At 38.4% G+C, this 27,897-nt stretch overlaps 1 protein-coding gene across 2 annotated transcripts in view; it reads left to right on the forward strand.

The window, feature by feature from the left end:
• LOC132133041 (contactin-1a-like) overlaps window positions 1–27,897 on the forward strand; it is a 148,130-nt gene that overhangs the window by 80,214 nt on the left and 40,019 nt on the right. For both annotated transcript variants that reach the window (XM_059545705.1, XM_059545706.1), the window contains exons 5-10: window positions 2,949–3,124; window positions 11,185–11,280; window positions 11,370–11,576; window positions 15,138–15,237; window positions 24,535–24,719; window positions 25,550–25,674. In XM_059545705.1, coding sequence (XP_059401688.1) covers window positions 2,949–3,124; window positions 11,185–11,280; window positions 11,370–11,576; window positions 15,138–15,237; window positions 24,535–24,719; window positions 25,550–25,674 — 889 coding nt within the window. The remainder of the gene's footprint in view (window positions 1–2,948; window positions 3,125–11,184; window positions 11,281–11,369; window positions 11,577–15,137; window positions 15,238–24,534; window positions 24,720–25,549; window positions 25,675–27,897) is intronic.

Consider the following 27,897-nt stretch of genomic DNA (forward strand, 5'->3'; position numbering starts at 1 on the left):
GTCAGTGATCAACAAGTGTCTGAGCTCTGCTCTACGGTGCCTTGTGTGGTCTTCTCCATCAGCCTGGTTTTACCCCCCCCCCCCCCCTTCTCTGTTGTGAAGTATTCTGCCAGTTGTTTCCTGAAGCTTTCCCAGTGGCCTCCCCTAGCTGTTCCCGTTTACTGTTTTCCTGTTGTGGTATCTATTGTTCACTTCACTACCCTCTTGTATCAGTCTGTTTTGTCAATAAAACCTTATTACCTCACACTGCAATTGGGTCCTCCCTCCTAGATCCCTGACACAGGTGCTAAATTCCTGCTGCAAAATTAAATCTGCATCTCCATTAAGCTTGTCCGCAGATTGAAGCATAAAGTGCTACAAAATCTCCTGGAGGATGGCTGCATTGACTTTGTACTTGATAAAACATAATGATCCAACACCAGCAGACGTCACGGCACTCAAATCATCACTGACTTCAGAAACATCACACTGGACTTTGGATTCTGTGCCTTTCCAGTCTTCCTCCAGACTCCAGACCTTGATTTCCAAATGAAATGCAAAATGTACTTTCATCTGAAAAGAGGGCTGTGAACCACTGAGCAACAGTCCAGTTCTTTTTCTCCTTACCCCAGGTGAAATGCTTCTGATGTTTTTTTTTTGGTTCAGGAGTGGCTTGGTTTTAGGAATGTGACAGCTGTAGGCCTTTTCTTGAAGATGTCTGAGCGTGATGACTCTTGATGCACTGATTCTGGCTTCAGTCCACTCTTTGTGAAGCTCTCACAAGTTCTTGAATCGGCTTTTCCTGACAATCTTCCCAAGTCTGTGGTCATTCCTTTTGCTCGTGCATCTTTTCCTACCACACTTTTTCCTTCCAGTCAACTTTCTATAAATATATTTTGATACAGCACTCTGTGAACAGCTAGTCCTTCCAGCTATGACCTTCTGTTGCTTACCCTCCTTGTGGAGGATGTTGATTATTGTCTTATTATTGTTGTATTGTCTGTACAACTGTCAAGTCAGTAGTCTTTCCCATAATTGTGGTTGCATGTTCTGAACTAGCCCAGGAGCTACTCAGTTTTATACTCATAATTAATACAACTAATCAAGCTTAAAATGGAATATTCAAATTTTCTGAGATACTGAATTTTTTATTTTGCTAAGCTGTAAGTCGTAACAAACAGAATTAAAACAAAAAACTCTTGAAATATTTCTGTTTGTGTGCAATGAATCTATAATATACAAAAGTTTACTTTTTTGAATTAAATTAAAAAAAAGAACTTTTCTTTTTTTTTAAGTAGTCAAGGATGAATTTTGTTTGAGCAAAATGGTATACACTGTGCTGCCAACAACATTACAATGAGTCAAGCAATATCAAATGTCAGTATTCTCTTCTACCATCTTCTGAATTGCTGAACATTGTGAATTTAGTTTTGTTGGGTTTAGTATAATGCCACCTTTATACTCAAAATCATCTATAGAGGATGCATTACATATGTATGACCTTATTAAAATTGAAATGAGTGACCAATGTAGAGGTTTCACACACAGGCCTCTGTTCGGGCTAATACAGGGTTGTTTATGATCAAAGTTATGATCAAAGTTATACAACTCCAATTTAAGTTACTTTTGGGTGCAATAACTTTTACATCGAATGTAAAGTACTGAGTAGGAGTTACATCTCTGGTTCACCCCAAACAATGATAAAACCTTACAGTATTCTCACAAAATCATGTATTTCATAAGTATGTTATCATTTCAGTGCAATTTAGACAAGTCCAATGGATTCATAGACCCAGAAAACATGGGGTTAGACACCAAGATTACTTGACTAAGTCAAATAATGAAGGAGTTAGGATATTTTAAGGGCTCCCTGCCCATCTTGGACACCATCTTGAAAATTACACCTTTCTAATGGTCAAACTTTGGTAAACTTTTAGTATGTTATTAAGAACACCTAATACTACAAAAGACAGCTGAGAAACCTTTTGTTAGAATTGTTTTAGGGTTAGGTGTTTTATTTTCATATATGCAGCCGCCTATTCAGTCGCTGGGGTGTATTTGTAGCCAAAAATACATTGTATGGGTCAAAATTATCACTTTTTCTTTTATGCCAAATATCATTAGGATATTAAATAATAATCATGTTCCATTAAGATATTTAGTAAATCTCCTACCGTAAATATATCAAAACTTAATTTTTGATTAGTAATATGCATTGCTAAGAATTCATTTGGACAAATTCAAAGATGATTTTCTCAGTATTTAGATTTTTTTTTATCCTTCAGATTCCAGATTTTTAGTTGTATCTCAGACAAATATTGTCCTCCTAACAAACCACACATCAATGGAAAGATAATTTATTCAGCTTCAGATAATTTATAACTCTCATTTTCGAAAAATTTAAACTTAAGACTGATTTTGTGGTCCAGGGTCACATTTATGTAGTATTGTATATATATTTTTGGACATCATATAAAATGTCCTTAAATGTATATACCATACTTCTGAATGTTTACAATATTTAAACATTATAGATGCATATGACTTTTTATAGGGTTAAAATGAAAAAATGATAAACCTAAAATAATCTACAATAATAGTCCAATAATATTTTTATTAATTCACTCCTTCACTCAAAATAGTTATAATAATATATATATATATGATTTGGTTTTATTTTGTTAGGTTTTCATTTTCATTTAATATGTATAATGAATTAGTGGCATGGCATCTTGTTAATTGGCTGGAATGATTATAATGGTATTATGTCTATTTTGGTGGCACTTCAGTCTAAAATCATTTACTAAATCTCCTTTATCATTGACCATTATATTCATTTAGATTCATTCACTGTAGAACTTCTGTAATTAATGTATTAGCAATCATCTGATAAATCAGTCTCAGTAAAGGCATTTTTTATCAGTTCTGATGCTGTGTGTGTGTGTGTGTGTGTGTGTGTGTGTTTTCAGGTGGAGGCTGAACAACACAGAAATCATTATTGGAAATGACGATCACTACAGTCTGATGGGAGGAAACCTAGTCATCAGCTTCCCCGACAAGAGCAAGCATGCTGGGAACTACTCGTGTCTGGCCAGCAATGAATTCGGGGCACTTGTCAGTCAGAAAGCCTCCGTTCAGTTCGGATGTAAGTTGCTCTTATAGAAGAGCTATTAAAGCTGCCCTGAATGGCCTGTTGACATACACACATATACATACACATGCACGTTATTGTTCTGAGCTTGACAGATATTAATTTCAGCTGTCGGACGTCTAAAGCGTTTCTGCTGAATTATGGCTCTAAAGTGTCCTCTGTGCAGTTTACTGCTATTATGTGTGAAATTGATGTGTGAGTTAGAATTCAATTCTTTATTCTATATCTGGTGTTGTTCTGTTTTAAAATATTTTAGGCAAAAAACATAAAAATAAATAGACATTAATAGACATTTTCTCCTGGAATTTTTTTTTTTTTTTTTACCAAATGTGTAACTTTTGTGATTTTGTGAATGTAACTTGTGATTATTGCTAATATATATACAGTGGGGGAAATATTTATTTGATCCCCCTGCATGCTGATTCTGTAAGTTTGCCCACTTATAAAGAAATGAAAGGTCTGTAATTGTTATGGTAGGTTTATTTTAACACAATGGCTCTCAAACATTTACATTACTCTTACAATTAGTCATTTTGTAGACGTTTTATCCAAAGCGACTTACAATTGGGGGATACATAAAGCGATTCGACTTAAAGAGGCAAACAGACACAGGAAGTGCTTGTAATACCAAGTTTTAGACATTGTTCAAATAAGTAAAAGCTAGAAAAGGAAGAAATAAATAAAGAGAAAGGTTTTTTTTGTTGTTTTGTATTTTTTTTTACGATGAAGACGTAGTTTCGAAAGAGATGAGTTTTCAGCTGTGGCTTGAAAATTGTGAGGGATTCAGCATTCCGGCTAGGGGTGGGAAGATCATTCCACCAGCCAGGAATGGTGAAGGAGAATGTTCTGGAAAGTGATTTTGAGCCTCTCTGTGATGGTACCACGAGGCGTCGCTTACTAGCGGATCTCAGACTTCTGGAGGGGATGTAAGTGACGTGACATACAGCCTAGTATGGTGACCCATACTCAGAATTTGTGCTCTGCATTTAACCCATCTAAAGTGCACACACCCAGCAGTGAACAAACACACCGTGAACACACACCGAGAGCAGTGGGCAGCCATTTATGCTGCGGTGCCCGGGGAGCAGTTGGGGGTTCAGTGCCTTGCTCTCAGCGCTGTACATTCAATCCCCCACCTACAATCCCTGCCGGCTCAAGACTCAAACTCACAACCTTTGGATTGTGAGTCCAAGTCCGACTCTCTAACCATTAGGCCACAACTTCCCACATGTAGATTCGTAACAGTGAGTGGAAGTAGGCGGGTGCTGAGTCTGTGGCTGTTCTATATGTAAGCATCAATGTTTTGAGCTTGATGCAAGCCTTAACTGATAGCCAGTGCAAGGAGATAAAGAGAGGTGTAACATGGGCTCGTTGAAGACCAGTCGCGCCACTGCATTCTGAATTATTTGTAGAGGTTTGATTGTGCTTTATGGAAGTCCAGCCAGAAGAGTAAGTACTGCAGTAGTCCAGCCTAGAAATGACAAGGGCCCAGACAATAAGTTGTGCAGCATGCTCCGTTAGAAAGGGCCTGATCTTTCTGATGTTGTGTATTGCAAACCTGCAATATCGAGCAGTCTTTGCAATGTGGTCTTTGAAGGTCAGATGGTCATCAAAGGTTACAGCTAGATTTCTGACTGAAGACAAGAAGCTCTGTAGCGTAGAAGAACTGTAAGTGATATTCTTTTATCCATGCTGAGATGTCCGCCAGGCAGCCTGAGATCCATGTAGCTACCGTAGTATCATCTGGTTGAATTGAAAGTGAAGTGACATTCAGCCAAGTATGGTGACCCATACTCAGAATTTGTGCTCTGCATTTAACCCATCCTAAATGCACACACACAGAGCGGTGAACACACACACACACTGTGAGCACACACCTGGAGCAGTGGGCAGCCATTTTTTATGCTGCGGCGCCCGGGGAGCAGTTGGGGGTTCAATGCCTTGCTCAAGGGCACCTAAGTCGTGGTATTGAAGGTGGAGAGAGAACTGTACATGCACTCCCCCCACCCACAATTCCTGCCGGCCCGGGACTCGAACTCACAACCTTTCGATTGGGAGTCCGACTCTCTAACCATTAGGCCACGACTTCCCACAAAGATAGAGCTGTGTGTCATAAGCATAGCAATGGTAGGAGAATCCATGTGCCTGTATGATGGGACCCAGTGAAGTTGTGTACATGTGCATCTCAATTAATTAGAATGTCCTGGAAAAGTTCATTTATTTCAGTAATTCAACTCAAATTGTGAAACTCATGTATTAAATAAATTCATTGCACACAGACTGAAGTAGTTTAACCTGTTAACCTGCACCTGGACGTGGGCGCACTGAGCTCTCTTTGTTTGCACGAGTCAATGTTTATGAATAGATTAAATGAAACGGGACAAAATTAATCTTGACAAACTATATCATTATAAAGCTCTAAGCCACAAGCATCGACGACAGATTGCTGTTTTTTAATGGACAGCTTATAACTGACTGATTTCAAGATGGCGATGTGTCCACACGCAACGGCTTCTCTCGCTCCCGACAGAACGGGAGTTTTTTTTGTCTTGTGAGTCGCAGTGAATTTGTACATCTTCATTGCGTCTACATTTCTTTAAACACGCATACAGCCGTGAGTTTCTGCTGGGTGTCGGCAGAACAACATTTTTAGAGTTAAACTCTGCACTCGCCGAAGAGCTGCGGGATCTCGGTCTGCTCCAGAGGCCTACACCATCACCGACCCCCACTACTGCATCTCACCCATAGCGGAGGCGCAACAATCGGCGTGAGAGGAAGCAGAAGAGTAGTCAACGCAGAGGTATCCGGGCTAGGCTAACGGCTAACCCACACAAGCCAGCTATCCCCAGCACCTGGCTAACATAAGCTCTTTGGACAATAAACTGGACTACATCTGACTACTACGTTCAACTCAGAGGACTCTAAGAGACTGCTGTGTTTTTGTGTTCACGGAAACATGGCTTAGCAACAGCGTTTCAGACGGCGCTATTCAGCTCAATCAGCTGACATGCTATCAAGAGGCCACAGCTCTCGTCCCGGGAGGAAAAACCCACAGCGGCGGGCTATGTGTTTACATCAATGTTGCGTGGTGCCGCGATGCTGTTGTGATCTGCAAACACTGCTCACCCCTGGTGGAGTTAATGATTATTAAGTGCCGGCCGTTCTATCTGCCGAGGGCATATACTGCCATACTACTCGTTGCTGTTTACATTCCTCCGAACAACAGCAACAGGAACGATGCACTAAATGAACTGTACCAGCACATCAGTGAGCAGCAGACAGCCCACCCCGACAACATCCCTGGGCATGTACTGAGAGACTGTGCAGCAGAACTCACTGATGTCTTCACAGACATTTTCAACATCTCACTTAGTCAGGCTGTTGTTCCCACATGTTTCAAAGCTACTACCTTCATTCCAGTCCCTAAGAAGCCGTCTCCATCATGCTTCAATGACTACTGTCCAGTTGCACTTAGTCCTATTGTCATGAAGTCCTTAGAATGGCTAGTCATGCACCGTATCAAGTCTGTCCTGCCACCCTCCCTGGACCCCTTTCAGTTTGCATACCAGTCCAACCGCTCGACAAATGACGCCATCGCAACTGCCCTCCACTCAGCACTCACACATCTGGACAAACAGGACTCATATGTCAGAATGCTGTTCATAGACTTCAGCATTCAACACTATCATCCCTCAACAGCTCATTTACAAACTGATCCAGCTGGGGCTCAACACTTCGCTGTGCAACTGGCTGTTGGACTTTCTGACTGGAAGACCTCAGGCAGTACGGGTCGGCAGCAACACTTCCAGCACCATCACACTGAACACTGGGCCCCCCCAAGGATGTGTCCTGAGCCCCCTCCTCTTCACTCTGCTGACCCATGACTGCACACCGTCACACAACTCCAACCTCTTTATTAAGTTTGCGGATGACATGCCTTTGGTGTGTCTCATTAGCAACAAAGATGAGACAAACTACAGGAGCAAGGAGAGCCGCCTGGCCGGGTGGTGCAGTGACAACAATCTCTCTCTGAACGTGGAGAAGACAAAGGAGATTGTTGTTTACTTCAGGAGAGCACACACTCAGCACGTTCCTCTGATCATCAATGGTGCGACTGTGCAGAGAGTGAGCAGCACCAAGTTCCTGGGTGTGCACATCACAGAAGAACTCTCCTGGACTCACAACACCGCAGCCAAGAAATCACAACAGCGTCTCTATTTCCTCCGCAAACTGAGGAGAGCCAGAGCCCCACCCCCCATCATGTACACCTTCTACAGAGGCACCATCGAGAGCATCCTGACGAGCTGCATCACTGTGTGGTATGGCACCTGCCGGAAGACTCTACAATGCTTAGTGAGAGCAGCTGAGAAGACATTGGTGTCTCTCTCGCCTCCTTCCAGGATATTTATGGAACACGTCTCACCCGCAAAACCCTCTGCATTGCAGGTGATCCCACACATCCGTCACACAGCTTCTTCAGTCTGCTGCCATCATGGAGGAGACTGCGGAGTCTCCAGGCCAGGACCCGCTTACTGAAGGACAGCTTCATCCGTCAGGCTGTCAGGAACTGAACTCACTCCTGAACTTGCCCCCCCCCATCCCTCTTCTGCCCCAGGCACCACTGAACTATGAACCCCCCCTCCCCCAGATCCTACATCCCCAGGTCCTTCTACTGCCCCCACCCACTAACATACGATGACATGCACCAGTCACTTTGGGCAGTATTGGTCTGCTCAATACCTCATTCAGCATGGAACTGACGTCATTCTACTACTAGCTCTTCAGTCAGTTAAATAAAATAACTGCTCTTAAGCCCCTTGTCACTTTAATCAGAGTAAATAAGCTTTTTTGCACTAAAATCTTTTTATCTGCACTGTTTTTTCACTTCACTGGTTTGCACTCTATCTGCCATGTGCCTTGTGCTGCTTTATTTAACTTTATTTTTATTATATGTTTTTTTACATGCCCTTATCGTATAGTTGTATTTTATATTTTATATTTGATCTAGATTTTTAGGCTCTACTGTTAGTGTTATCTGTATGCAGCAAGGGTCTGAGAGTAATGCAGTTTCGATTCTCTGTATGCATGTACTGTGCATGTGGAAGAATTGACAATAAAGTAGACTTGACTTGACTTATAAAGAATGTATTTGCTACATTTGTATAAGCAGTAAACATCAAAACTTGAAGAATAAAAACGCAGTACATACCAGATTGGTATTACTGTGTTTGGTATTACAGCTATTACTGTGTAATCACAGCTATCAATGTGAACGGTGTCTATATGAATAGTGTGATTATTTTTTTATGGCGCATTTGTATGATTACCATCTCTATAACTGGCCATCAGCACATGATAATTGACTATATGAGCAGAAATCATTGTAAATGTTGCATTTCTAGCAATCTCAGGATGTACTGTAACTGGCATACAAAGTTAAATATTTATTTGTAATTTATTTTCTTTTTTTCTTTTCTTATTTATTTTTATTACTCAAATTATTCTTATTGTATTTTTCTAGTCCTCAAATAAATACATTTTCTGTCTACTGTTTTATAATTGAAAAACTATGCAGTGGTATGTTTAATTACTAAAATTGTTTGTCAAAACCTTCAATACAGTTGGTAAGGCAAGGCAAGGCAAGTTTATTTATATAGCACATTTCGTACACAATGGTAATTCAAAGTGCTTTACATAAAAGAAAGTAAAATAGTAATGAAGAAAAATAATAACAAGAAAAAACAAGCAATTTTATAACTTTTAAAATTATTAAAACTGTACTTATTTAAAATGAATTTAAAACAGTTAGAAAATGATTTTACATAAAATTAAATAAAAAAAACAGTGAAAATATATATTGCAATCAGTTCGGACATTGCACAGTGCTCATTCAATAAATGCACAGCTAAACAGATGAGTTTTAAGTCTAGACTTAAATGTGACTAGTGTTTTAGCACATCTAATCTCTTCTGGAAGCTGATTCCAACTGCAGGCGGCATAGTAACTAAAGGAGGACTCCCCTTGTTTTGTGTGAAGCCTTGGTATTTCTAACTGACTCTATCCTAATGATCTGAGTGCTCTGTTAGGTTTATATTCAGTGAGCATATCTGCAATATATTTCGGTCCTAGGTCATTTAGTGACTTATATACGAGTAAAAGTACTTTAAAATCAATCCTAAATGTAACTGGAAGCCAGTGTAAGGACCTGAGGACTGGTGTGATATGCTCAGATTTTCTGGTTCTAGTCAGAATCCTGGCAGCAGTGTTCTGGATGAGCTGCAGCTGTCTAATGGTCTTTTTGGGAAGGCCGGTGAGGAGCCCATCACAATAGTCCACCCTGCTGGTGATGAAGGCATGAACAAGTTTCTCCAAGTCTTGGCTGGAAACAAAACATCTAATTCTTGCAATGTTTTTTTTAAATGATAGTATGCTGATTTAGTTACTGCTTTGACATGACTACTGAAACTAAGGTCTGTCTCCAGAATAACACCAAGATTCCTGACTTGATTTTTAGTTGTTTGACCCCTAGAGTCAAGGTATGCATTCACCTTGAACACTTCATCTTTGTTTCCAAATGCAATGACTTCAGTTTTTTCCTTGTTTAACTGAAGAAAGTTCTGGCACATCCAACTGTTAATTTCATCAATGCATTGGCAGAGGGAGTCAATTGGGCTGTAGTCATTTGGAGATAAATAAATCTGGGTATCATCAGCATAGCTGTGATAGGCAATTTGGTTCTTTCTCATTATTTGACTTAGTGGAAGCATATACAGGCTAAACAAGAGCCATTCTGGACAGCGCGCTCCATCTTTCTGGCTTTCAGCAGTTTAGAGCAGATCGCAACGCAGAATCAATGGTGAAATCGCGCAGTGGTGGGACATGCTTTTACATCAATGAACGGTGGTGTACAGATGTAACTGTGTTAAAGAAGATGTGCTGTCCTGATCTAGAAGCGCTCTTCATTAACTGCAAGCCCTTTATTTTCGTAACGGGAGTTTCACTCGGTCATTCTTGTGACTCATTCTTGAGTGTTTACATTCCTCTGCAAGTGCACATGAGCTCAGCTTAACAGAAACTCGCTGATCAGATCACAGAAACAGAACTACAACACCCGGGCTGTGTTTTAATCATTCTTGGGGACATTAATAAAGCCAGTCTTTCACATGAACAGTCATACAGATTCCTGGGAACCACCATCTCTCAGGACTTGAAGTGGGACAGTCACATTCCATTCCACACTCCATTGTTAAATAGGCCCAACTAAGGTTGTGCTTTCTTTGGCAGCTGAGGAAGTTTAACTTGCCACAGGAGATGCTGAAACAGTTCTACTCAGCCATCGAGTCTGTCCTGTGCACTTCAAAAACTGTGTGGTTTGGTTCAGCTACAAAATCAGACATCAGAAGACTACATAGAACGGTTCGGACTGCTGAAAGTATTATTGGTGCTCCCCTGCCCACCCTTCAAGAGCTCTATACATCATATATATTGTGACACGTGTCCCGAGCTCTCATCAGCGTCGCCCTGGAAACTGAGCAGGCACACCTGCACCTGCTCATCACGGGCTGAGCGACCACACCTGCGCCCCATCAGCCGCTGCTCATTTAAACCCCGCAAGTGGACACATAGGTGAGAGATGTCTCCACAAGACTCGGCTCACCCTTTCTTTCATTGTGCCTGCAGAGAGCAGCGTGTGACTGCCAGCCCCAACGCCCACGGGAGAGCACGGACCCACACTGCACCAGCGCACTCAGAACAAGGAAGCTGAGCACCAAGCACCAAACCGCCTCACGACAACGCCCTTTCACCACCCTCTTTCTTAATAAAATCCACCCTTCGGGGAACTTACCTTCATCCTCGAGTTGTGTCCTACTTCACCCCGCCACAATATTGTTCTGATTGTTTTGTAAAGATAAAATTGTTAAATTATTATACACAATTCATTCAGTATTATTGTTATTATGATTATTTAAAATTTGATTACTCTTGAGGTTGCCATGAATCAAGATTAATACACAAAACTAAAACTGAAATAAAATCTCCATCTTGTGTTTTAGACTTGGACATGTTTTCCACGGATGAGCGGGAGGCGGTCTATGTGAAGGAGGGGCAGGGGGCGGTGCTTCTGTGTGATCCGCCCCCACACTTCCCAGGTTATCATGGCACCTGATTCTATGGTTTGACAGTCATTTGTGAGTTTGACTGGCAAATTTGCATAATTTCCTGTGTGTGCTCTTTACAGAGGATCTGTCCTTCCGCTGGATACTCAACGAGTTTCCAGAGTTCATTCCTCTGGACAAGCGGCGCTTCGTGTCTCAGACCACCGGGAACCTCTACATCTCCACCGTACGAGCGTCAGACAGTGGGAACTACTCCTGTTTCGTCTCCAGTCCGTCCATCGCCAAGAGCGTCTTCAGCAAGTTCATCCCACTGGTGCCCATTGCTGAGCGTGAGTCTGCTTATCTTCATCCTACACTGAAAGAAAAGAAAATGTAAAAAAGTATTTTCCCCTTTGAAATTGATTTATTTTTCTGAACGTACTGGCATATATATATATATATATATATATATATATATCTGCCAGTAATGTATCTTGATTTAAGAATCTTCAGATATGTACTTACTAGAAAAAACAACAAGAATACTGAAAGAGAAAATCTTTTTTTTTTTGCAGTTTAAATCAAGGTTATGTAGATGTTTTAAACCCATTTGCTTTTAACACCAGTGTAGATACTACTATTTTTATTAATACTGTTTTTCAGTTTCTGAGTAAAATTTGAGTGAGGCTTATGCAGAGGTGCTGCTAGATGATTAGAGTGTTGTTATATCTTCTGTGGTAGAAACCACTTGATAGTGTAAAACTGACAGTGAGGAAGGAACAGCCAATATATGAAAGAGAAAGCAAACTGCGGTTTCTGAAGTATTTCTGAGTGAGCTGGTGCTTATTTTAGGTCTGTTCAAGCTCAAATACTGTCTTAAAAGAAATTCTCAAAGAAATCTGCTCCACACACACAAGAACAAGCTTTCACAAACGTGTTCAGGAATAATAGTATTCTACTACATATTCCTAGTTCATCATGATCTCTTCAGCATGATTGGACAGGACAAGTTTCTGATCACTCAGAAGTGGATGTTCTTCTGTGTTATGCAGAAAAAACTGTTAAGAATTAATAGTTTATACTGTTTATTCTTAAATAAATGCAAATGTTTAACTGAAGAGAAAGTTTGAGGTTGAAAGTAACTGCTACTGATATACTAAAACATACTAAGACAACATAGTTTTTTCATATACTGGTCAGTTTTGGTCTGTTTTGCTTCCATAACATCTCTTCTTTTAGACTAGCATAAAGAAAACATTAAAAAAAGCACATTTTGGTTGTTTATTTTAAGAACTTTATCTGTTTGTGTCTGTATATTTCAATTCCAATCCATGTCTTTAAAATTTTGTTTCTCCACTTCAGCAGTACTTACACACACTAAAACTTGTTGTATTCCCATTTATGTTATTTTAACTGAGGAGTTTATATATATTATTCACACTGATTTATACATTTTATACATAAAAACATGGTGAAAATGTATTTGTTTTCTGTAGAAAGTATTTTCTGATTTATGGAGTGATACAAAGAGAAATCCCAAATCCCTTCTGTTAAAACATTCAACTTTAACATGTCAACAAAATCAAGGAAGAATTTTTAACCTGGATTTATCCATCGTTCAGATTCACTTTCTGTAAATGCATACAATTAGCGCATATTTATCTAGGAATAACCTGATTTTCATATTTAAACATGACATTTTAGTTTTTAAAAAGTTTCAATTCTTAATGTTCTGTGATCAGCTGGTGAGGTATTGTTATATTTGTTAGTTAGTTCTTTTTATCCTTTTCACCTGTGCTGTCTTTAAAGGGTTAGTTCACCCAAATAGAAAAATGATGTCATTAATAACTCACCCTCATGTCGTTCCAAACCCGTGAGACCTCCGTTCATCTTCAGAACACAGTCTAAGATATTTTAGATTTAGTCCGAGAGCTCTCAGTCCCTCCATTGAAGCTGTGTGTACGGTCTACTGTCCATGTCCAGAAAGGTAAGAAAAACATCATCAAAGTAGTCCATGTGACATCAGAGGATCAGTTAGAATATTCTGAAGCATCGAAAATACATTTTGGTCCAAAAATAGCAAAAACTATGGCTGAGTCCCAATTCGCATACTATCCGTCCTAAATAGTTTGCGAAACTAGAATTAGTACTTCCCAAATCGTAGTATGTTGAAAAGAGTATTCCAAAGATACCCGGATGGTCTACTATTTCCGGTTAGAATTCGAAGTGCAGATCAATGCACACTCTAAGTGCTATTATAGCCCACAACCCATTGCGTGCGGGAGGGAGGAGCTTTGCGATGGCTTTGATACACACATTGCACATGAAAGTCAGGACCAGCCGCCTCACAAACGACCTGCGTTTGGTTCTACGACGACGCTGTCCTGCTTCTTCACTCCTCAACTTGGTAGAAGAACACAATTGTAAAATGTATTGTGAAAAAAAAACTATGAGAAAAAAAGATGGGAATAGTAAATAAAATTTTATTGGACATACAAGAATGAATGAAACGTTAAAAGTTGTGGTGTGCGTAACTAGGCAACCACGTTGTCGATCACATTGCATGACGTCATCGAAGTATGTCCCAGAACGTGCATACTCTTTTGCTATACACTCAAAAGTATGTACTTTTTCCTCACAAAAAAAGTACGTACTTTTAGGTCGTAGTATAAGTAGGCGAATTGGGACTCAGCATATGACTTTATTCAGCATTGTCTTCTCTTCCGTGTCTGTTGATTCGCTAACGAATCATTCGATGTAACCGGATCTTTTTGAACCAGTTCACCAAATCGAACTGAATCGCTTTAAACGGTTTACGTCTCCAATACGCATTAATCCACAAATGACTTAAGCTGTTAACTTTTTTAATGTGTCTGACACTCAAACAAACCAATATCCCGGAGTAATTCATTTACTCAAACAGTACAATGACTGAACTGCTGTGAAGTGAGAACTGAAGATGAACACCGAGCCGAGACAGATAACGAACGAACGATTGACTCGTTCTCGAGTCAAGAACCGGTTGCATCGGTTTTCGGATCACCAGTAGTTCTTTCGGACAGTTTGATTCAATAAACCGGTTGAAGAAAACGGTTCACCAGTTCTTTTCTGGCTTCATTTGCGATGATTGCCCTTGATTCAAGCCTTCGGTTTACCTGGGCTCATAACACTAGCACAGAATCAGTTCAGAATCAATCACCAAAAGAATCAGTTCGGTTCAGACGCTCTGTGTGTCAGTCTGCTTCACGCTGAATCACACATGCACAGTATCATCAGCTCCTCGGTTCTCGAATCGGACGCGTCTGACAGAAACGGTTCTTGACTCGAGACAGACACGGAAGAGAAGACAATGCTGAATAAAGTCGTAGTTTTTGCTATTTTTGGACCAAAATGTATTTTCGATGCTTCAGAATATTCTAACTGAGCCTCTGATGTCACATGGACTACTTTGATGATGTTTTTCTTACCTTTCTGGACATGGACAGTAGACCGTACACACAGCTTCAATGGAGGGACTGAGAGCTCTCGGACTAAATCTAAAATATCTTAAACTGTGTTCAGAAGATGAACGGAGGTCTCACGGGTTTGGAACGACATGAGGGTGAGTTATTAGTTACATAATTTTGCTATCTGGGGGAACTAACCCTTTAATTCCTCATGAACATTTAATATCTAAAGCACATCACTAGTGTAAAACTACATTCTCTGTTCATTCCCAACATTGCATGCTCCTGATTCATATGTGTGTGTGTAATATTACAGTTGTTCGTGATTGCATCACATGTGAGTTGAGTCAAAGTGCTTCAGAGCTGATAATCAAACAGGAAAGACTGGCTCATTCTGCTGAAAGGAAGAGTGAATCCATGAGGACCTCATTCATTCACTGCCGTCTCATATCTGCTTTCTATCAGGTTCTCTGAGGAAATATCCCGCTGATATCAAAGTCAAATCTCCAGACACGTACACACTGCTGGGGCAGAACATCACACTGGAGTGCTTCGCACTGGGAAAGTAAGAAAAATGCTACACAGATGACTTCTCAGCACCACTTCAGTCATTTTTCTCAAGAACTTCATTATTCAGCACGATTTTCTGCAAATATTTCAGTTTGAATCAATTAACATCCAGAATTTCACTCAAACTGCATTTTGTAGATCATTTCCGCTTTATGCTGTATGTGCTCTATATAAACTTTTAAAACTTAAATTTCACAAATGGAGAAAATCTTCTATTAACTGACACTGATACAATGTTCAGTATTCAGAAAAGCATCAGTGACATCACTGTATTATTGGCACATGGAATTACCACTGGATGTCTTTCTTGCTTGTATTTTATACTGCATTATGATAATTATATTACTTAAAGTACAAAGATTTTTTGCATGCTGAATTACCATTGGACTTTTTTTTAGCATATATTTTCATACATAATTATGATCACATAATACATATATTAAAAGTTGAAAGAAAATGTCCTATTGACTTACATTAGTGTTCAAAATAAGATCAGAGACATCATATGCAATTACAGTTGGATATCTGTTTTGAGTTGTTTCTGTTTAGTCGCAATAAATGTTCTTTTGAGATTGAAGAGTAAGTTTCAGGTCTGAAAATGACAGTATATCTCATGGTACATTACAGGGAACTCATGTATAAATCAGAAACAACAATCAACTGGTCAGTTTTTCTTCCATAACATCTCTTTTTCAGAATACTGGAAAGAAAACATCCAAAATACACATTTAAGTGTTTATTTTATGACACTTTTCTGTTTACATCTGTATATTTCAATCTCAGTCCATATATTTAAAGGTACTGTATGTAAGTTTTTGACTCTACTAAATCATAAATATACCATCATAAGCTCTTGAAGCTCGCAGGGTTGCCAGGTTTTTACAATTAAACCCACCCAATTGCTACTCAAAACTAGCCCAGTCAAGTTTAGAGGGGAATCCCTGGTAAAAATTGCATTCCGGTGGGGTAAAATTCACATTTTTGGTGGGATTATCCTCGTAAAATTCTAATTTTAGGAGCTAAATATCACGTTATTGTGATCAGTTAAACCCACAGGAAAACTGCGGACTTGGCAACACTGACTGAGAAGGGAGGCGGAAGCAGCAGCTCATTTTCATTTATTCAATTCCATTCAAGTTTATTTGTATAGTGCTTTTTACAATACAAATCGTTACAAAGCAACTTTACAGAAAATTATGTTTCTACAATATTTAGGAATAGCTTATAAGTGGTGACTGTCATTTTGTGCAAGTATGACAGGATTTGTAGAAAAATTAATACAAGACTTAATACAAGACAAGACAGACAAGCCAGATGATGAACATTATTAATATTATTAATAATTAATAATTATTATATGATGCAGTCACACTTGTAGCAATATTTGTTAGTTCTGTTGTTGATTCAAGGTTAGGATCATCTGGGGTCCTCTGAGGGTCAGCATCATCTCTTCTCAGGTGTTCTGGATCCAGACTGGAGCTTGTGTAAATCCTAGTTATCCAGCAGAAACAGAGAAACAGATAGAGACATCATTAGAATAGCTGCTGATCCAACCAGAGATGTGTTTTTAATCTAGATTTAAACAGAGAGAGTGTGTCTGAACCCCGAACATTATCAGGAAGGCTATTCCAGAGTTTGGGAGCCAAATGTGAGAAAGCTCTACCTCCTTTAGTGGACTTTGCTATCCTAGGAACTACCAAAAGTCCAGCGTTTTGTGACCTTAGGGAGCGTGATGGGTTGTAGCGTGGTAGAAGGCTAGTTAGGTACGCAGGAGCTAAACCATTTAGGGCCTTATAGGTAAGTAATAATAACTTGTAACTGATACGGAACTTAAACGTACAGTATGGGATTTTTGGCCACCAGGGGTCACTCAATCAAAATAACAACAAAAGACGTACTTTGATGACGTTGGGAAAGAGCGTGGGCTCATGGGAGTTGTTGTTCACTGGAACACGCGCTCTGTCATACACAGATTCATGTATACAAACAATACCTGATGCGCGCGCATCCAGGAGGCAGAAAACCACTATCTGTTATGCCGAGTTCAGTAAGACAACATTGTAATTAACGTAGATTTCACATTGTTTGTAATTTCTTGTTGACTCAATAATAAATTGCAATTTCAGAGTTGGATCTGTTTGTTTGTGTTTCATATTAATATAACATTATGTAAAACGTCCAACTGTTTACGAATCAAAATCTGGACATACTGTGAACATCTGACACCCAGCACTGGCTCGGTTAGTACAACTGACCACGCAACAACTCCTTGGCATTTTGACTAGCGACAACACCACCACTATGCTACTAGCCTAAACCCTTTACTCCGGTAAGAAGAGCGCGGGTCTTTTGCCTCCTGGTTGCGTGCGCAAGCAGTGATGACGTCACCGAGAAATACATGTATTCCGCACTCATTCTAACTTAGTATCTTGACAATCACGTCTTTTCGAACGGAGAGATATATGAATTATCAGACCCCTATCAAATCAATATTCCATCTAGTTAGTAGTAATATATGTAAAAAAAAAACACGATCGCCTTTCGTTAATAATTATAATTACGTTTATACTATGATATCGAACAAGATAGTGAACTGCATTTGAAGCTACTTTATCCAGCTAGATATAGAACACATGTAGATTTACATTATACTCTACATGAGAGCTAGTCCGTCTGCGTTTTACACAAGAAATCATCGTTTCACGAAATATACGGATAGATATAGTTAGCTGAATGGATGCATACCTGTTTATTAGAATGCAAGTGAGTTCGGCATCTCTCTGTAGTTTCAGCTTGTCACGAAGCTCTCTCTATCTTGGAAATGCAACTCCAATATTTACCCGTGTCTTGTTCCTTCTCTTGTCCCAAAACCTTCTCGGGTCATTTATTTCACCCGTACGTTTGCGCTTCACAGAACGTGCAGGCAAAGCATAATCATGATCCATAACTAAGTTATTGATTTGGGTATAAATACTAATATAAACAATATAAATATAAAATATAATAGTCTCGATCAAGGCTAGCTACTACTTTTTCTTCTTCGTATCTCCTTTGCTTCTTTTTTTTTTTTTTTTTTAACAAACATTAATGTACAAACAACTTGGCCAAATCAATACATCTTCACATTACAATGTACATAATAGAATAGGTGCATCTACATACAACAGAAAGAGAGAGAACAAAAGGAAAGAGGGAAGAAAAAATAAATAAATTAAAAAAATAATAATCTAGGAGCGGGGCTAGGGTTTTTCTTGTAAATCATACTGCATCATAGTAGTAAACATGCGTATTGCATTTTTCTTTTTCATCATTTTAAGGGCTTTTGAATACAAAATAAACTCATTATGAAATGCATAAAAGGCTGGTTTAACTTTCAAGAATCTAGATTTATGAATATAAAATTTTCCCAGCATAAGGATGCTATTGACCAGAAAATCATCTTTGTTATTATTCATTACAAGTCCATAGACAATGTCTTTTAGGGTGAAGTTGACCAGGTAACGTATCTTTGGGTAAAGCCAGTCATGAATATCAGACCAAAAAGCATCTACATACTTGCAATGAAAGAACAGGTGATCCGTAGTTTCGATGTCATCACAAAATATACATTTATTAGAATCAAATCCAAATCTAAGTCTTAAGTACTCACTGGATGGATATATCCCATTTAAAACTTTAAAATGAATTTCTTTAATCTTGGGAGATAAAGGGAATTGTATGTATTTAGTTCTAAGAATATGAATGATATCTTTTTGGAAATTATAAGAAACTGAATTTCTGTAGACTGCGATAGGATAAGAAATGTTATTAAACATATTTCGAATAACTTTGTTGGAAAGTTTACCTCCTTTAAATTCACAGCCTTCAATTAACAGTGGAGGTAAACACAGGGTCAGAGGGTTCGAATAAAGAAAAGTTTCTTTGATCAAACAAATAATAGAGTTAGGAATAGCTTTAAAAATAGATTCAAATTTAGCTCGACTGCAACTTAAATATTTAAAACAGAAATTCTCATATGATATAATAGCACTATTCTCAATTAAATGGGACACTGACCAAATACCTTTTTCCATCCAATCCTTGTCATACAGTGATTTGTTTCTAACTGTAATGTATCTGTTATTTCATAATGGTGTATTATGTGGTGTGAAATTATGGTTATATAAAATCTTCCAATATAACAAGACCTGTTGGTGAAACTGGGATAATTTAACTGGGAGACGTTGAGCAGTGAAGTCACATCTTAAAAGAAACTCTATTCCTCCTAATTTCTTAAATAACTCTCTGGGAATATGAAACCAAAAACTGTTATTATTTAAAAGGGATTTTAACCAATTCATTTTAAGGGTTCCATTTATAGAGTCAAAATCAATAGCTTGTAAACCTCCCTCTTTATATTGTTTTATCATCTCTACTCTCTTCATATAATGGGTCTTCTTTTTCCAGATGTATCCAAAGTTAATTTGATTGATTTTTTTAATAGCTCTATTTGAAATAGCAATTGTGTATGCTGGATAGATTAACCTTGAAATACTTTCCATCTTAGTCAAAAATACTAATAAACTCATATCTCTTAATAACCAAGAGTTGAGTTTAATTTGACATTTATCTATTGTATTCCACACATTCCTAAGTTCATTTTCAGAGGAGTCTTTTGAAATAAGCATGCCTAAATATTTAACTCTAGATTTTATAGGGATGTGATAAGCCTCAGTTAATTGACATTGATGGATTGGCATTAATTCACACTTGTTCAGATTTATTTTTAAACCAGAAGCTTTGGAAAAAATTTGAATAGATTGTAGTATTTTGGGGACTTCTGATAATTGCTTTATTAAAAATGCAGAATCATCTGCAAATTGACTGATGATAAGTGTCTGACCAAGTACCTCTAGTGGGGCTATCGTTGAGTTTTTGATAAAGATGGAAAGCAGTTCTGTTGTTATAATAAAAAGAGATGGGGAAATAGGACAACCCTGCTTTATACCACGACTGATGGAAAACGTTGGTGATGTACCTCCTGGCAAGGAAACAGAACTATTAGAATTTTCATACAAAGATTTCATAATGTTTCGAAATTTATCTCCAAAACCAAATAATCTTAAACAATCAAAAATAAAAGGATGTTCAATTGAGTCAAATGCCCTATAAAAGTCAATAAAGAGAATAAAACCATCGTCTTCTATTAGATGTCTATAATCTAGAATATCAAACACTTATCGAATATTATTATGTATAGATCTTCCCTTCATAAAGCCAGATTGAGATTCAGTTATAATCTTGTGTAAAAAATGTTTTATCTATTAGCAGATATAAGGGTTACAATTTTATAATCGGTGTTTAATAATGTAATTGGTCTAAAGTTATCTAATATTTTAGGGTCTTTATCAGGCTTGGGGATTAAAGTTATTATACCTTGTTTCATGGTGGATGGAAATGTCATATTTTCTGTTGCTTCTTTTAACATTAGCATAAAAGGTTCTTTAAGTATGCTCCAAAAGTGCTTATAAAAGTTTGCAGTGAGGCCGTCACAGCCTGGAGATTTGTCTAGAGATGAACTACCTACTGCTTTATCCAATTCATCAGATGTAATATCTGCATCACACCGTGCTACACAATCATCATCTATATGGGGAATAAAGTCTTTAATAAGGTCAAAAAAGGATGTTGTATCATCCAGAGAAAAGGTTGAGGAATATAGGTTACTGTAAAAGGAAACGACTTCCTTAGTGATTGAAGCTTGATCAGTAACTACTTGGCCCTGTATCAATAAGGCTTTAACTGAAAGTTTCTCTTGCCTTCTTTTTTCTAACCGACAGAAACAGGAAGTACTCCTTTCCCCCTCCTCAATCCATTTAGCCCTAGACCTGATAAAAGCTCCTTCTGCTTTACAAAGATAGTTTTCATCAAGTTTGTTTCAAGACTTTGTAGTTTTCGTTTTTCATTATCAGTAGGTGATGTTTTATTATAAAATACATTTATTTCTTTAATAATATTAGATTCAGATAATTTGTTTCTTTGATTTAGTGTTTTACCAAAATTAATTGAGTATTCCATAATTTTAAATTTAAGATATTCCCATTTGGAGATATAGGACACTATTACTGTAACTCATCAGACATCACATTAGAGACCATGGCCTTATACCCTCATTAAATGACTGGCATTTTAATAAATTAGAATAGAATTTCCAATATCCATTATTTTGTCGGCTAACACCAGGAGGTTTGAAAATTAATTTAATAACAAAATGATCTGTAAGAGGAGCTGCTGACATACAACAATCACTGACAAAATTAATAATAGAAACTGAAATTAACCAAAAATCTATTCTTGACTTTACTACATGATTTGGCTTAAACCAAGAATACTGTTTCATGTTAGGATATTTAAAGCGCCAAGGATCCAGTTAAAACAGGGTTATAAGAACTAAGGCTACATCTGGAGGGATATCTATCAAGGCATTCATCACGTACCATGTTAAAATCACCACCCATAATTATAGTAGCAGTCGGATAATTTAGTTTAAGGTTTACAATGACACTGGAAACATCTGAAATCAACTGTCTGTTTTGAATTACGTTAATGAAACCATAAACATTGACCATAATAAAATAATGGCCATCCATATTCATGACACAGATTAACCAGTGCCCATTATTGCTGAATCTAGAGGTCACTAATTTACCAGGTGGGTTACAAAACAAAACAGCCACACCTGCTGATCAAGTGGACCCATGATCAAAAAGGATTTTGTCTCCCCATTGATTTCTCCAAAATCTTTCATCCTCTGGTTTGGAGTGTGTTTCTTGCAACAAAATAAATTGTGCTTTTTCGCCCTTGCAAAACAAAAATAATGACTTTCTCTTAGTGTTCTCTCTTAAGCCCCTAACATTAAGTGAAATACAAGAAAAAACTAAATTATTCATAACAAAACTGGCAACTGCCAACAAATATTAGTCAGATCAAAAAAATATACTTTGGAAAAAAATTAGTAACGAAAGCCCAAACAGGCACTGTCCCTTTAGACTGCATTCAATGCAAAATGACCCTCCAAACAAATTCTATTATTTAAATGGTTATTTCAAGCTTTAAATTCTAAAGCATTTGTTCATAAACCTTATGTGTTCCTAAGTAACTCTTTGTCCTTTTATATATCCAACACCGCCTCTGAAGTAGGCACGCTTCCCCGCATCTCTAGCTTCTTGTATCTTTGGCCACAGTGCAGCTCGGGTCTCCCTGTCGGCTTTGCAGAGGACTTCGATGAAGTTGATACGAAGCTCTTTGCAGATCGCGTGGTCTTTTGTCATTCTCCACAGTGCATCTCTGTGTATTCTGTATGAGTAAATTAAATGATGACATGCCTTGTTTTATTTTCTTCACGTCTGCCTATTCGATGAACCGAGTCAACAATGTGATTGGTATTCGAGGACCAAGATGGGGAAATTTTCACCAGCAACTGTGCAACCGCCTCACGTATGTCTTCACCTTCCTTTTCCTTTAGACCACGAATCCTCAGATTCCATCCGCGTTTGTATCTCTCCAGCTCCAAGACACGCTCCATCAACTCCTCGTTATCTTTCTTTAAAGCCGATCCTTAGCGGACCGAAGACTGTAACTGAGTTTTGCAGTCCTTGATTTCGGCCGCGTTGAACTCAACTGCCTTGGCTATGCTTGTTAACATGATGGAATTCTGTTGTAGCTGAGTACCTAGTATGTCCACCTTATCCGTTAGCTGCTTTATCGCTTCTAAGACTGCATTCATTCCTTCTTTCCCTTCTGTCCCCGTATCCTTCCTCTTAACTGTTGGTGCATTCTTTACCGGCGAGAAAGGATCTTTTCTTTTAGTATTCTCAGTGGAAACTTCCATCCTCGTAGCATACTCATGGCCATCAATTACGTCGTTACTGCGGCATGAAGCAAGATTCTTTTTTGTAGTCATGGTGCACCTTATTTTCTTTTGTTTTTCAGATTCTTAATATATTCAACTTCAAAAGGAACACATTATAGCAACTGGAAAGTGTAACATGAAAAAAAAAAAACTGGGACAGTCCTCGAGAGCTCACAACATACGATGCACCCTATCCGCCATCTTGCCAGGACTCTTCTGTTCACCTTTGTATTTGGCGTTCCGCCGGGTTCCGCAGGAAGTTAGATAAACTAGAGGGGTCAAAGGTTATATGACGTCATAGACGGGCGACAAAACGGAAATAAAGAAACGTGCCGTGTCTTCTAATTAAACTATAATTTTCTCCAGATTTGAAAGTTTGTGGAAACTGTCGGGATAATGTAAGTACACAACTAAAAAAATATATAACATAGATATAGTGATTTCTGCTATTTTTAAAGCAGAAAAATTACATATTGTGCCTTTAATAGGTAGCAAGTGCAGAGGCTGTAAAATTGGGGTAATATGATCATATTTTCTTGACCTGGTAAGGACTCTAGCTGCTGCATTTTGGACGACCTGTAGCTTGTTTATTGACGAAGCAGGACAACCACCTAGAAGTGCATTACAATAGTCCAGTCTAGAGGTCATGAAAGCATGAACTAGCTTTTCTGCATCAGAAACAGATAACATGTTTCGTAGCTTGGCAATGTTTCTAAGATGGAAGAATGCAGTTTTTGTAACATGGGAAATATAATTTTCAAAAGACAAGTTGCTGTCCAATATAACACCCAGATTTCTGACTGTAGAGGAAGTAACAGTACATCCGTCTAGCTGCAGATTGTAATCTACAAGATTCTGTGTACTGTTTTTGGTCCAATAATTAATATCTCTGTCTTATCCGAATTTAATTGGAGAAAATTATTGGTCATCCAATCTTTCACATTTTTAACACACTCTGTTAGCTTAGATAATTTAGAAGTTTCATCTGCTCTCATTGAGTTATATAGCTGAGATATATATTTAAAGGGGACAAACACAAATAACAGTGCATTTTGGCTCATACCCTAAAAGTGGCAATTTCAACAAGCTATAAAACATTTTCTGTGCTGTATTTTGAGATAAAACTTAATAAACACACTCCGAGGACATCAGAGAACAATTTATTAATACATATTCTATGGCACCTTTAAAGAGTTTTTTTTCCTCCACTTCAGCAGCACTCCTCTCTATATCCTGTAGGTTTTTACTGAGGGGTTTGTTCATATTTGTTTTTTAAAATAAATTCTACAACATTTTATTCCTATGATAAATTGCATTTTGATGCAGTTGATACAGTTTGTATCATTGATTGTGTTTAACAAGTGGTTCTTACCATGTTATATATTGTGTGCGTGTGTTCAGCCCCATCCCTCAGATCCGATGGAAGAAGGTGGATGGCGATCTGCCGGTCCATCGTCATAACATCAGTATGGCAGGAAGTCTCCTCCACCTCTATGACATCCAGTACAAGGACGAGGGTTTGTACGATTGCGAAGCCGACAATTCCAAAGACAAAGACAGACACAATGTGCATCTGTATGTGGAAGGTGAGAGTCACATGACCTCATGAACACACCACAGCAAGACATTGCTGAGAAGAGCAATGCCATATTCCTACAGGTTTATTCTGGATAGTAGAGTGTGTGTAAGTAATAGGATCCCTCAAAAACACAAGAATAACAGTCACACATTAGTTTGGGGACCAATTCTCACTATTGACTATTAACTCTGATTATTGCCTCAATAAATTCCTAAGTTGCTGCTTAGTAATAATTAGTAAGGTAGTTGTTTAGGTATGGGGTAGGATTAAGAGATCTAAAATATGGTCATGCAGAATAAGGCATTAAAGGGATACTCCACCCCAAAATAAACATTTAAGCACTTACCATCATGTCATTCCAAACCTGTAAAAGCTTCATTCGTCTTTGGAACACAATTTAAGATATTTTGGATGAAAACCAGAAGGCTTGAGACTGTCCCATAGACTGCCAAATAAATAACAGTGTCCAGGTCCAGGAAAGTATGAAAAGCATCGTCAGGATAGTCCATCTGCCATCAGTGGTTCAACTGTGACGTTATGAAGCGACGAGAGTACACAAAGATAACAAAAATGACATTATTCAACAATTCCCCTCCTCTGCGTCTCTCCAAATCAGCATAGCGCCATATTGGCTAATCTGAGCTGTATGCAGATGGCAAATTAATTTAAATAAACAATAATAGAAATAAAGTATTAAACCCCTTTTTTCTAGCTACCTACACGGTATTTTTCATTTTTTTTATTAAGTTTAACTTGATGCACTAAAATAACTAATATATAACAAAATATTACTAAATGATACTAAAACAAGACTTCATCATGTTTGTGTTTTCACAGGTGCTCCTGAATGGGTGGAGAAGATCAGCAGCGCAGAGAGAGACATTGGAGGTGATTACATCATGTCCTGTCTGGCCAGCGGGAAACCCAAACCCCACGTGCACTTCCTGAAGAACGGACGAATGGTACCGCTGACATCTGATTCATATTCATTAATTCCACACAAATTCAAACATTTAAAATAAGATCAACTAAAAATAAATCTGCATTTGTCAGGTGCTTTTATTCAAAGTGACTGTTTTTACTTTCAGAGTTATATATTTTCAATCAGTTCATGTTTCTAGTGTCATGCTGTACTCTTTGAGCTACAGGAATGCCATTGTCTTTTGATGTTAGTAAAAATATAGAACATTGTCCCAGTCAGTAAAGTCACATTTATTTATATAGCGCTTTAAACAAAATACATTGCGTCAAAGCAACTGAACAACATTCATTAGGAAAACAATGTCAATAATGCAAAATGACAGTTAAAGGCAGTTCATCATTGGATTCAGTGATGTCATCTCTGTTCAGTTAAATAGTGTCTGTGCATTTATTTGCAATCAAGTCAACGATATCGCTGTAGATGAAGTGTCCCCAACTAAGCAAGCCAGAGGCGACAGCGGCAAGGAACCGAAACTCCATCGGTGACAGAATGGAGAAAAAACCTTGGGAGAAACCAGGCTCAATTGGGGGGCCAGTTCTCCTCTGACCAGACAAAACCAGTAGTTCAATTCCAGACTGCAGCAAAGTCAGATTGTGCAGAAGAATCATCTGTTTCCTGTGGTCTTGTCCTGGTGCTCCTCTGAGACAAGGTCTTTACAGGGGATCTGTATCTGGGGCTCTAGTTGTCCTGGTCTCCACTGTCTTTCAGGGATGTAGAGGTCCTTTCTAGGTGCTGATCCAGCATCTGGTCTGGATACGTACTGGATCCGGGTGACTGCAGTGACCCTCTGATTTGGACACAGACTGGATCTGGTGGCCACGGTGACCTCGGAATAAGAGAGAAACAGACAAATATTAGCGTAGATGTCATTCTTCTAATGATGTAGCAAGTACATCGGGTGTTATGGGAAGTGTTCCCGGTTCCGGTTTACCTAATTAATGCAGCCTCAAAATCCTTTAACGGATTTGGATATTAAAAGCATATTAGTGTGTTATGTGTAAGCCAGGTTAAAGAGATGGGTCTTTAATCTAGATTTAAACTGCAAGAGTGTGTCTGCCTCCCGAACAATGTTAGGTAGGTTATTCCAGAGTTTAGGCGCCAAATAGGAAAAGGATCTGCCACCAGCAGTTGATTTTGATATTCTAGGTATTATCAAATTGCCTGAGTTTTGAGAACGTAGCGGACGTAGAGGATTATAATGTAAAAGGAGCTCATTCAAATACTGAGGTGCTAAACCATTCAGGGCTTTATAAGTAATAAGCAATATTTTAAAATCTATACGATGTTTGATAGGGAGCCAGTGCAGTGTTGACAGGACCGGGCTAATATGGTCAGACTTCCTGGTTCTAGTAAAAACTCTTGCTGCTGCATTTTGGACTAGCTGTAGTTTGTTTACTAAGCGTGCAGAACAGCCACCCAATAAAGCATTACAGTAATCTAACTTTGAGGTCATAAATGCATGGATTAACATTTCTGCATTTGACATTGAGAGCATAGGCCGTAATTTAGATATATTTTTGAGATGGAAAAATGCAGTTTTACAAATGCAAGAAACATGGCTTTCTAAGGAAAGATTGCGATCAAATAGCACACCTAGGTTCCTAACTGATGACGAATAATTGACAGAGCAACCATCAAGTCTTAGACAGTGTTCTAGGTTATTACAAGCTGAGTTTTTAGGTCCTATAATTAACACCTCTGTTTTTTTCAGAATTTAGCAGTAAGAAATTACTCATCATCCAGTTTTTTATATCGACTATGCAATCCATTAGTTTTTCAAATTGGTGTGTTTCACCGGGCCGCGAAGAAAAATAGAGCTGAGTATCATCAGCATAACAGTGAAAGCTAACACCATGTTTCCTGATGATATCTCCCAAGGGTAACATATAAAGCGTGAAGAGTAGCGGCCCTAGTATTGAGCCTTGAGGTACTCCATACTGCACTTGTGATCGATAGGATACATCTTCATTCACTGCTACGAACTGATGGCGGTCATATAAGTATGATTTAAACCATGCTAATGCACTTCCATTAATGCCAACAAAGTGTTCAAGTCTATGCAAAAGAATGTTGTGGTCAATTGTGTCAAACGCAGCACTAAGATCCAATAAAACTAATAGAGAGATACACTCATGATCAGATGATAAGAGCAGATCATTTGTAACTCTAAGGAGAGCAGTCTCAGTACTATGATACGGTCTAA

This window comes from Carassius carassius, chromosome 50, assembly GCF_963082965.1.
Source record: "Carassius carassius chromosome 50, fCarCar2.1, whole genome shotgun sequence".
In the NCBI taxonomy this organism is placed as follows: domain Eukaryota; kingdom Metazoa; phylum Chordata; class Actinopteri; order Cypriniformes; family Cyprinidae; genus Carassius; species Carassius carassius.